The 13,050-nt window shown below is 38.1% G+C and overlaps 1 protein-coding gene across 3 annotated transcripts in view; it reads right to left on the bottom strand.

Annotated features, from left to right (window-relative positions):
- LOC113039775 (arf-GAP with coiled-coil, ANK repeat and PH domain-containing protein 2) overlaps nt 1–12,508 on the bottom strand; it is a 34,101-nt gene extending 21,593 nt beyond the window's left edge. For 2 of the 3 annotated variants that reach the window (XM_026197865.1, XM_026197866.1), the window contains exons 1-4: nt 12,092–12,144; nt 5,431–5,488; nt 2,098–2,217; nt 675–728 (exon numbers count right to left, since the gene is read on the bottom strand). In XM_026197865.1, coding sequence (XP_026053650.1) covers nt 675–728; nt 2,098–2,217; nt 5,431–5,488; nt 12,092–12,144 — 285 coding nt within the window. Of the gene's footprint in view, nt 1–674; nt 729–2,097; nt 2,218–5,430; nt 5,489–12,091 lie in introns of all 3 variants that reach the window. The other variant, XM_026197864.1, reaches the window with a different exon arrangement.
- Nucleotides 12,509–13,050: the final 542 nt, after the last annotated feature.

Below are 13,050 nucleotides of genomic sequence, written 5' to 3'. Positions count from 1 at the left end.
TATTATTATTCTAACTGTATTTAATGATTTAATTTGAGACATTTAGTTATCGGACAGTAAACGTGGTCTTGGTCTCTGTTTAGATGGTCTTTACTACAACTCCACATTTCTCACATGATTCTGACACATTTAAGCTTCATCAAGACGCATGTGTGCTCTTAAGATCATGTGCTTCGTTCTTGCTCATGAGGACTTTAACCACAAGTCAGCTGACCTCACCACAGACTGAAACACTGACTCGTGGAGCTCCAGTCTAAAACACAGCGAAAGGACCGCCGAATCTGCCTTCATACTACAGGAATAATAAAAATAAACAACATACTCTACACTAGAACATGAAGTCAAGCTCAATTCGTAGCTGCACAAGTCTGATATCACATGTACAGTAGTTGAAATTAAAATCACTTCCCAGTGTCGCCACAGGGGGCGCTATCGCCGGAATTATTACGAACTGTGCTGATGTACATGTATTTGAAACAAAACAAAAAAAATTACAGAATCAAAACTACAGCAGTTATTGGCTCGAGAGGAAAGAGGGAAATTCTTCATTGCATGAGGTCAACATTTTCAGCATGTCAGCACATTTACATTTTTTTTGGACAAAAATGATTAAAAAGGGGAGAAAAAAGGAGAAGTCACAGGCAGTAATGCATTACGACAAAAGATTGTCTTACTGAGTGATAGTTGATCATCTCTTGAAGATTCTCTGCAAACTTGTTCAGACTGGACTGTGAAGAAATCAGACAACCATACAAAGGTTATGTACAGATTACAGGACAGAAAACAAGAAGAAAATGGTTATTTAGCACAAATGCAGAAAATGCCAAAATGAGTCTCAATTTTTTTTTTTTTTAAAGTCTAATTTGGCCATAATACAAAACAAGACTTAAAGGCTTAATAATTGAAGTCTCACATTTTCCCCATATTTTCTCTAAAAGTTCTAATTTTGACTTTCTATATATTGTTTTACAACAGAAAGTAAAAATTATATATATTATATACACACACATTTCAGTTGGAAAACAAAATAAAACAAAATAAAATCTCACAAAAATATTGTTTCCAAAAATGTGTAAAATTTTTGAAATATAAATTATAAATTATCCGGATACAGGCGGCCGAAATGAGCTTTCTCCGTCGGGTGGCTGGGCGCTCCCTTAGAGATAGGGTGACAAGCTCGGTCACTCAGGAGGAGCTCAGAGTGGAGCCGTTGCTCCTCCACATCGAGAGGAGCCAGCTGAGGTGGCTCGGGCATCTATTTCGGATGCCTCCTGGACGCCTTCCCAGGGAGGTGTTCCAGGCACGTCTCACCGGGAGGAGGCCCCGGGGAAGACCTAGGACACGCTGGAGGGACTATGTCTCCCGGCTGGCCTGGGAACGCCTCGGGGTCCCCCCGGAAGAGCTGGAAGAAGTGGCTAGGGAGAGGGAAGTCTGGGCGTCTCTGTTTAGACTGTTGCCCCCGCGACCCGGCCCCGGATAAGCGGAAGATGATGGATGGATGGATAAATTATCTTTCTCATACCTTATTATTTCCATCACAAAAGGTTTGCACATGAGAATACAAAAGCATTGATATATAATATGTATTTATATTTAAAAAAAAAAAAAAAATTATTTTACTCTCTCTCTTTTTTTAACCATCACAAATGTCTTTTTTGGAAGGGACTTGGATCTGAATGCAATAACATTTGTTATTTTTAAGTAAAGAAAAAGTAATGTTGAAACATGTCCAGGATGTTATTTGGTGTTGATGAAAGGTTTCTTACAAATGGATCGCTGAAGGGATATTTACCTGCACCAAATGCCTATATGAGGAAATACACTGGTGTCTTTTCATATCACAATGGAGCGTACACAATGGATATTTCAAAGAAGCAGGAAAGTAAATATGCAAAGACTCTGAATGCTGGTGTGTAGCCAATGTTTCAAAAGCATGCTTTCAAACGATCCCTGAATAAACAGCAGTCTTTCCATTGGCACATCATACTACAGCAAGCCAAACACACTGGACTAGTTTTCACTCCAGGGGTGCTTTCATATGGCCGGTCTCGGGCTAATAAGAGCTGATTGGTTATTACGCTAATCGTCTGCACTCACCTCGATCACATCATCTTTGGCAGACTGCTGCGCCAACTCCCGAATCCCGCTCACAAACTGCCTGTTGGCCGTGTTGTACGCCTTTCCAGCGTCGATCATCCCAATGCACAGTTTCACCAGCTAAACACAACGCACAGCACACAGACGCATGTATACAGTAAACACAAACAGATAAAACATACACGCCAAATACACAAATGTATAAATCGTCTCAAATGTTCTCATCTGTCAAGCAAAACACACAAGTCTGACCGCTTAGAAAAATGGCTTGTGCTTTTTTTTGTTAGTGGTCAAAAAAAAAAAAAAAAAAAAGGTTAAATAAAGTTTGACTTCGATAATTTTTTTTAATAATCTAAAAAGTTATCTAGTGATCTAGAAAGTTGTCGGTGTATCGAAAAAATAATAATAAACATTCCAAAAAAAAAAAAAAACACAAAAAAAAAAGAAGCAGTACTTTCTTTTTGGTACTTTTTGTTAGTGGTCAAAAAACAAAAATAGAGGTTTACAAAGTGTCTTGGAGAAATGGTAGATATTTTTTTTTTTTTTTTTTTTTACTTTTTTATTATTATTTTTTTTGCTGGTGAATAAAAATAATAGCAATGATAAATAAACTAATTGAAATAAAACAATAAATAAAATACAAATATTAAAGTTAAAAGATAAAGTCTGACATTTTCATAATTGACTGCTGCAATAAAATGACACTATAATTTCCTGAAATACAATGACTGTATTTTTGTCACTATAAAGGCATTGCAAAACACAATTTTAATATACTGATCTTTTTTGTCACAGTATATAATTGTATATCACACTTTAGATGTCTAAATCAACAAAACAGAATATATGACTTGAGAAAATGACATATGACCAGCTTTTCTTAGAAATCAGCACTAATTTGTAAATGTGCAGTGTGAGATGTGTAATAATTGAGCCTATATGCATGTACACACACACACACACATTATTTTGGTGCTTGCTAGTAGCACCTGTATAATGTTTATCTGGATGCTCATTTATTACACATCTCTGCAGCAGCTCCTGCTCAAGATCTCACATCCTTCCTCAGCGAGAGGAGGAAGTGAAGGAGCGGCCCGAGTCACTCGCTGGGCGGGTCTGGATCCGCTCGGAGGCTCGCTCTCACTCCGACAGTCCCGCTGCTGTTTACACACTCGATATGGACTACAACAGGAAAGACCTCAAATCAAACTAAGACTACAGTGAGACGCTGCTGCTCCTTTCCTGAGGTCTTAACTAACTAGTGGTGTGTTTTTTGACTGCCAATGCCGATATCTTGGAAAGCAGGGGGGCCGATATACCGATATAAAGCCTTTTTGCTCATGTCTAGAGGATGATCTCTTCCATCTAGTTTACATTTTAAAAAAATTATAGTTTAACATCCAGATGCATTGCGAATATGGAAACCTTTGGATATGTGCAGAACGAGATGTGAGCAATAACCTCCAAATACATCTAGTCAAACCTGCGCTTGCTCGTCCTCGTACGCACGCACTCACGTCTCGATCTAATGCACTGTAAATGCAGGATTTTTTTTAAACAAATAGGCCTAGTGGAACGCAAAAATTCAAAATGGAATATTTTGCAGAACAAGATCAAACAAATAAAGTACTGGTCATAATACTTGCATAAAACGTTTGATGTGGAAAAGCGGTTCACTGACTGCGCAGCACAGCCACAAGCGCAACAGTTACGTTTGGGATCATTTTATTTTTAATACTATAGTGTCATTTGAAAACATTGCAATTGCTTTTTAAAATACAACAACAAGCACCACAACCATTTAAAGAGGTGCATTCAGCGGTCTCCTTGACGGGAAACAGTCAACAAAGTAAAATGATCTCAAACGTATGGCGCGCTCTCTTCATTTTATCAAATTATCATAAATCACTTCTATTCATTTTACAGTCCTGCTACTAGCATTTTATTCAGACTAAAACCCCTTTAATTCGGGTGAGAAAGCTTTTTTTCCAAGTGGCTTTAGCACATAATAATTCCGCTGCAGACGCATTTTGCAGAATTAAGGTTATTACTTGATCGTTAATTTAAACGACAATCGATCATGGAAATTATCAAATATTGACATCCCTACATACAAATGAGTTGGATGGAAAACTGGTTATTGTCTGCATCAAACCATGCTTCCGAACGAATGTTATTCACCGTTCTGGGCAGCTCCAGGACAGCTGTCTCTCCGAGCGTGGTGCTGTCTGTGAGCGGGGCGGAGTAACGCTGCTGTGTTTGTAAGAGCTGACAACTTCACCACATTTACAGAGTGAGATTCTCTGACTACCTTTATCTCCCAGGACGGTTGTTGAATCTTCCAAAAGTTTTGGCTTGGGGTCCTTCACATGCACAGCAGCACTTTCCACCGCATCAATAACACGGGGTGACTTTAAATCGGCGCTACTAAACACGGATATCGGCCGATGCCGATATATATATATATATAAAAGACAAATATCGGCCCAATATACCGTCGCCCTTTAGTTTATCCTTTTTTATCAACAATAATAATCGACGTGTGACAACACCATGGGGTGGGGGTTCACTTTTTCTTGTTTTCCTTTGTTTTTAAATAGCTTGTAATAGTGCGTGCACAAGTTTAAAACACCTGTATTAAATTATACCAGCAGTTTTATTGCTGCATCATCAAATAATTTCTAATGAATGTGGACTGGATTCATTTAACATTAAGCAGGCCTACATGAATACAACAGAACAAAGATATATACTAAATAACCAGTGCTTTTTAAGTTCGGTTTAACAGTTTTCAGGTACAGCATTAAACTAAAATGTAAAATAACACCACTGTATAAATTACATCCATATTAATCCTTCTTTATTGTAACATACTTTATTACGATTTATCTTCTAATTTGTTTTTGTACACATTTTTATATGGTTTATAAGTTTAAATGAGTATGAGATCTACTTCACTAGGGCGGGACTCTTATTTCAATGGTTTTTCTAGTCTACAAAGTTATATGGGTAATGAAAGCATTCAGTCAGTTTATTAAGCACCCCCCGAAAAGGCATGAAATCTGTATATATTTGTTAACTGTTAGTTGTTATAAGTGCTTTGTGTAATTCGCTGTATTCTGATGATAATGCAACTGTTGTTTTTTTGAGTGAAAAAGGACACAATAAACTGATAAATATCGGTGGCCGATACATTGTTGCCTCCCTAAATATAATATGAATTATAATACGACTTAATACATAATTAAATACCAAAAGTGGGACATAGACGGCAAAAACTGATTACTTTAGGAAACATTGCCATGCTCTCTACATTTCGGCATCTCGACGTACCTTGTCTAGTTTGGACTCGAGCTCACAGACGTCGCTCTCCGCCTCCTCGATGATTGCCCTGTTGAGGACAGAGCAGGATTTCAGTCATTCACAATCACAGACTCATGATTTCTTCATTAACCGTTGGAGATATAAATCACTGCAAACATTGAAGTGTCAACAATAGGATCTAAACCGTGTGGAACATTGTGGAAAAAGAGTTCTATAGACATTTTTTTTTCAAATAAATTCCTCATTTATAATGTTGTAAAAATCAGAGAATTTTGTTATCGGTCATAACACTAAAATAATTATGGACTTAATATCAACCAGTATCAGCGCATTCCTGGTATTCAACATGTAGTTATGATTTTAAGTAGTAGTTTTATTTAATGATTTCAGGTGAACAATACATTTTAAATCTTCCACTATATGTAAATTCATGAAGTACACACACACACACACCACTTAATAAATCAGAAAATGTTTGTGGAAATCCACACAGTATTTTCAGCATTGGGCCCAAGAGCGTCACCTTTGTTCTTCATTATCCCACACACACAGCTAAACTTAACACACTGAAACACATGGCTGTATTCAGTCTATTTTAAACTGCTCCCTTCCTGTAACTCTGCTGTTATCTCGTTATAATACGAAGCTCTTGGTTCTGGTTAATCAGCAGAGTTACGACTCTGCAGCACATCTTCCTGAAAAAACGTCTGCTCCTTATTTTGGTCCCAGAGATTTTCCCAAAACAGCTCTGGCTGGAGCCGCCGGTTGGAAAAGTGCTGACCGCAGTGAAGCGACTGCTGCTAATGAAATCTAGGCCATTGCCTCATAGAGACTGTGTGATTCATGAAGAACACATTCAACACACGCTAACACATCAAACATCTGCCTCCAGATGATTAACTACCTGTCCTTGAAGACGCAACAGAAACAACTGCAATTGACACTGTATTGTAATCAAGTTAATTTATGGGGCCGATTTTTAATTGATGCCAAAGCTCTTTGGGTCAGATTTTGTTTACCGGCTTACATGGTTGAAATACACTGTTTTCCCTCAATAGTTTTCCATTAATACTATTGGGAGTGGGCGGAGTCACATTCTGACACGGAACGCACATTTCAAAGCAGAATAACTGACTGTAGCGATGTTTTTTTCCAGAGAAATAAGTACATAAAGTTAACATGCTTCCAAAACATCTGCAAACATAATGTGGTGTTTTTATGAATTAGTAATAGAACAAAAAATAGAAAGCACTTTTAAGAGAATTCAAACAGGGCAATATGGAACTTTTCCTTGACATGAAACGGTAAATAATCAAACCAGTGGACGCAGGGCCTTTATCCTTTATTCATGCAACATCTATTCAGTCAGTACAGTAGCCTACACTTTAGTAATGTTTCTGTTTAACGTTAAATAAAATGAGGCACACAATTACGAGAAATGTGACAACAAATAACTTGTACCCTGAGATTCCAAAAAAATAAAGAGCTGTTAAACACGAAAAAGGCTACTTACATTCTTGGTTGACGATTTAGCTGGAGTTCCACACATTATGCCATGCTCATTTGGGTGCACCTTTATGAGATATGACCTCATGTTGCTAGTGGTCGATTGGTATGCTAACTGTATCTTACATAGCTTGCATACAACTTTATCTCGCGGCTCAACAATTTTACCTCCTACACACCAAAATCCAAAGTACTTCCAGACATGGCTTTTAGATTTTGGGGGGTTAAAATCACTTTCTCTGCTGCAGTCGAGTTGGGCTCTGCACTTTCTGCCATCTTCCATGAAAGACGCGTCAACTTTCAGCAGTGACGCTGTGCTAGACAGTGCGACTCCCTGAACCACTTTTTTTTTTTTAATTCGAATATAAATTTTCACCTTCGAAATTCGTTTTTTTTTTTTACTATTCGAATATATATACGAATTTAGAATATTCGTTGATAGCCTTACAGTACACACACATATATATTAGGCAAAAAAAATATGTATTTTGGATGCGCTTAATCGTTTCACAGCATTAGTTTTAATTAATATTCTAAGACCATAACATGGAAGCCAGTCATAACATTTTTTCTTACACACTGAACACATGTAAGTCTACTGTCTTCTCACATGCAAATGTTTATTTTTAAGAAATATGTTTTTGGAAATATCAAATATTATTATTTCATAACTATAATTATATTTTTTATGGTCATACCACATGACATTTTTAAAACATATTTTTTTTGATTGATTTATAGAGGCAAATGTAAACTCAAGAAAAAATGTATTTTTTTTTGTACGTATTTTCAAAATGTTAGCTGGTACGAAATAAATGCTACTTTGCTACCACGTGTAGCATAAATCTTTTGGTGTTCTTCTTGGCAATCTGATGATACTCAATTTTGATGCACTTCCATCATAATATTTTAAAATTGGAGCAAACGAACTTGTATTTTACTTTTTTGGTATCTGAGAGCTGATAAACTGTTTAGCTTTGGGTAAAACGCAGTGCTTCTCATGATCACTTTTTACCCAGCCGTCCAATCAATGGAGGAGGGGCGGGACAAATACTACACTGACCAATCATCCTACTTGTTCAACAACTGAACTTGTTACTGCATTTTTATATTCAATAATATTCTACAAGAGTTAATAGTGATGCGTTACTGCCTTGATTTTTGCATTTATGTAATATACTGGAGCCAAAGCTGAGAAAGTAGACCAGAATATCCCACTTGCGTACCTATGCAATTTGCGTAGCTGTTATTTATAGGCAAGGGTTATGCTAATTGTGAAGGAGCATGCACGAGCGCCCCATTTGTGAATGACTGCAATTCAATAACATACACAGGTTTAACTATCAAAGTTTATGAAGCCTTTGTGAATCCCGGAGGAGAGTTTTCAGGAAAGTCTGTTTTACGCGCAAACTACTCCGAATTTACTTCTATATTACGAATGTTTAATGAGGCCCAATGGTCTTAATACAGGCTTAATTTTCTTTACGCAAAGGACAATTTCTTACTTCTTTCTTTTGATTTTCGAGTGGCATACGTATAACCGGTCATGTTTATGATAGGTATCATGGGACTCACCCAAACACGGTTTGCTGTCTGGATAACCTCATTAGTGATCAAGAGAACCAGCATCAAAGAACAAGAGTCAATACAGACGACTAAACAACTGAGAAACAGGAAACCACATCAGACCTCTACTTGACACCGTTGATCAAAAAAAGCAGAACCGTTTCTAAAGAGTGGATGGGGATCTGTTCGTCAGCTGGACTGAGCGGAGGAATCACACCCACCTTCCGCTAAGAGTTTGAGAATGAAAACACAATTACTACCAGGAGGGAGACGTAATGAAAGATCTGGAGATGAGTCTTCAGCTGGCTCAGAGCCAGACTCGGGGGATCATGGGAGGTGAGATCATCAGGAGAAATTCCTGACTGGGACAGAGCCGTAGCAGTGGATTTCAGCCCATCTCTCGTGAATCTCTTCCTGCAATTGTTGGGAAACAATCTGGGATGAATGAGAGGGGGAGGGAGTTCCCAATGAGCTAAACCTCGGATTTTTAGAAAACAATAACATCATAATGAGATGACATGGAGGGAATTTTACAGGTGAATCCTTGCCAACTATAAGAAGAAAAAAAAAAGGAAAAGAGCCACCGGTCATTCAGAAGCCACCACAACGCCAACAAAAGAGAGTCCCAGACAAAGTTGAAAAGGAAAATGGTGGTTTTAATTCCCCTATTATGGATTTCTGAAACCTTTCACACAGCTCTAAGTGACTGAAGATATCCTTCAAAGTTGAAAGGGCACTGTGTATAAAGTTATTGTCCCTCAAAAGAAAGAGTTGACTCTGAATCATTGAAACTAGTCATTCTTAAAACAAATCCCAAGCCGCTTCATGTTGACATAAACATGAAACATTAGCATATCACCCGCCCACTTGTTGGCCTTTTCGCTTTGGTCCGAATGAAAACACAAACTCATTTTTTGCCACCAGGTGCCACTTTCGGAGTGGTAAAAATAGCTGTTTCCACAGTAAGGCTGTACACAAAGCAGCGCTGCGCTCACAAACGCTGCTTTATCACACATTACAGGCGAGATTAAATTAAAATGAGGCCAATTGGGTCCCAAAGGAGGGGTTTGGAGAAATTAATCACTGAGTGAGTTGTTTGGGAGTCGTTGAGCAAGTTAAGTAAAAATAAATGCATATTATAAGATACTGAAAGCGTTTTTTTTACCCTGCATGCATGTCAACCTGTTATTGGGGACTCCCAAAACCAAAATATGAACCTTTCTTTACCCATAATAGGTGCTCTTTAAAAACATTTACATACCATTTTCAATATATAAATAAATACATTTAAAAGTTTATATAATTTTATGAAATTAAAATGTCATGTGGTGTACCCATAAAAAATGAAAATGCTGTTTTTGTGTGGTTTTTGACAGTATTTTTCATACACAAATGCATCAGTTTAATTCAGAAGGTCTTTATTAACCAACTGAGACATTTTATCATGAATTGGTGCACTTTATCAGACTTTAAAATCTTTAGCACCCTCACCGCTGTAAATATACATTGTATTTGTCTGAAAGAAGAATGTGATATACACCTAAGACAGCTTGAGGGAGAGTAAATCATGGGGTAATTTTCATTTTCTGGTGAACTATCCTTTCAAAACCACCACAAACTGTTGCCTTCAGTTAACTAAAACACGCATCTGAGCAAAACAATATGTCTTTATATTTGTTCTTTAAACAAGCAAAGAGGCATCTAACTTCATTTAGTTTGTAATCTCCAGCTTCTGCTAACTTTAGTGTTTTGTTTATGCAATAATCCGCAAGAAGCTGTGGTTTACAGTGAATTTATAACAGCTAATGGGTTTTGTTAGTTATAACAAAAAATATTTTAGCTGTTATGTTACTGCTTTTATAAAACGCTTATTCCATGTATAATAAGGTTTCACAAAATAAAACGTAATGATATTAATAAAAACATTATTCTCCCGCCAAACAATGTAGTCCCTTATGTTGCAACAAAGTGGTTGCCAAGCAACACAACGACGGAAACAAAGGTGTATGGTTGTAGAGTATTTTACAACAGTTTGGAACGCAGCTCAGCCAATCAGAATCAAGTACCGGGACTCTCCGTTTTATAATAAAGTACAACACAATGGGTTTATTGAGTCTAAGACGAAGAGAGAAGTTGCTAACAGAGAAATGCTGAAGTGAAATGCATTTACTAAAAACAAAACAACACTGCGATTAAAGCAGATATAAATTTGCAAACAGCAAATCTAAATCAGGCACTCAAAACATAAATGGAAACAGACGTCAAGAGGGCCTTTCCACGTGGACCGAGAGGCCCGTTTTCATCCACAATGCCAAGACAAACAGAAAATGGCAAAATGAGTACGAGAGCAGTGGAAACTTTGCAACTGTAGCGTGTTAAATGATGACTTCTGTGCGGAAAGATAACCTTCAGATCATAGATAGGAGAAAAGTGCACACTAAAGTACAAAAAAAAAAGAAGAAACAACACTCGCATGACTTTGTAAACGTGTTAGTCTTTATATAAACTCCTGATAAGAGCCATTTCAGTCAGGGATTGAGGAAGTGATCACTATGGCATCACACAGCCCGTTTTACAATGTCAAGAATCTCTCTTTTTTTTTTAGAAAATGTAACATCAGTGGTTAACGGAGTACTTTTTGTCTTTGCGTAAGAAAGAGCATGATTCACAGCAACCGTCCAGCAGTTTCACATCCTCCAAGTTAAACCCAGGGCGGCTCTCTGACCCAAGAATGAACACATTTGAACGTCTTTTTCCATGTTTTTTCCATGAACATCTGCTCCTGATTTCCGAGAGGCTGTTGTCCTGACAGAGGAGGGGTTAGATGAAGGAGCCGAAACACAAATCATTCTTCCACAGAGATACTACATACGATACGAGGACGCTGACTAAACAGTCCTTTACAGAATCACCTAATACAGGTTTAGCATTCCTGGAATAATCTGAAGTAAAAGATGACATATCCTACAACCCTTGTGTCGTATTTCAAGGGATTTTTGAAATAGCTTCACACTGCTGTTTTACACACAATGTAAGTGAATGGAGTGAGGCTGTCAAGCTCTAAAAATAGCTATGTTTAACTTGCCTATTAGGCTTTCTTAAACTTTTGTGGCATATTTGCAATGGTACACGTCGTACGGACTATTAATAATGACAGGTTTTTGGTATGCTTTGCCATTTTTTAGACCTTGATGGCTCCGGTCCCCATGCACTCGAATTGGTTTTCCACAAAAGTAATACATTTGGAACTAGTTTTTGTGTGTGTGTGTGTGTGTGTGTGTGTGTGTGTGTGTGTGTACTGTCCCTTTAACTGTCTTGCTCAAAGGTCCAGAGCTGATAAGTCATTAAATCCATTTTATTTGACATTTTTTTGTAGTTTGAATCTACAATCTTTCAGTTTAGCAGCCCAAATTTCTACCTAATTACAGGTCCCACCCACCACAACCAGATGGGACAGAAATTAAACATTAAAACCAAAAATCTTCATATTTGGCAGTAAATCAAGACGATAGGAAAACTGGCAACTGTTTTAATTGTTAGAGATACTCCAAAACAAACAATCCTTGTTGAATGAGCTTAAACTGACCGTCTTTCTCACCTGAATCTGGGAGAATCCTTGAGACATTCCTCGAAATCCACAGTAATCTTCATCTTGACTTGGTGAGGTTTATAAACACAGATTAGAAGCTAACAGGCTAGCATTAGCTCCAGTACAGACACAAGCAGCTCAAAGTTCACTCCCGGATCTCGAGTGAACTCCACACATGAGCGCTGAAGAGTGACCTGCTCGTGTCAGAGGCACATGAAGTTGCAGAACTGGTTTTTAACAGCTAGTTCCTCCAGCATTAGCGAGTGCTGACTGATCTGATGCGGGGAAACGAGGCAGTGTCTCCAATCCAAGTGCGCTGCCTATCTAGCCTTCGTTTTTCAGCCACGGGTTTCGTCCTGAAGAACAGAAACGAATTCGAGAATTTCGAGCAGAAAGACGTTTAGCGTCCAACCGTTGTTTCGTAATGGGCGGGGCTTAGTTTTAGTTCGAACGTCAATCATCTTGAGCATCACATCGGGTTGGCTGACGTGCCTTTGGAAGGCGGGGCTTTGTTCATTTATAACAATTCGATTGGGTATTATGTTAACTGTGTTAAATGCTGCTCGCCGGTGTTACTTTAGGGTCCAGCGGTTAGGGATGCCACCTGTTACTTTTCTCAGCGCTGGTTAGGATGGCCAATCACAGTCGTTTGCGATTAAAGCGTGTATTTCTCCGTTTTAGGTGTCACTCAATGATTGTAAACATAGATTAATACATATACGTTGTAGTGTACAAATGTGTTTAGTTAGATAAAAATACACTGGAGATTTGAATGCGACTAAATCGGTCGTTTGAGCCGTTAAGCGCCCCCTGGAGGAAAAATAAATAAATCAATAATAAGTGACAGGAACGGTGAACATTTGCTAGTGTCTGAGATTTGAGACACGGCCAGAAACAGACGAGCGAGTCCCTTCCCAGTCCTGTCCTCACCAAATAGTTCATGATTTCGGTGCAGCATCACAGATTGC

This window comes from Carassius auratus, chromosome 22 (assembly GCF_003368295.1).
Source record: "Carassius auratus strain Wakin chromosome 22, ASM336829v1, whole genome shotgun sequence".
Taxonomy (NCBI): Eukaryota; Metazoa; Chordata; class Actinopteri; order Cypriniformes; family Cyprinidae; genus Carassius; species Carassius auratus.
Note: the sequence above shows the minus strand (reverse complement) of the source record. Positions and strands in the feature narration are given on the sequence as shown.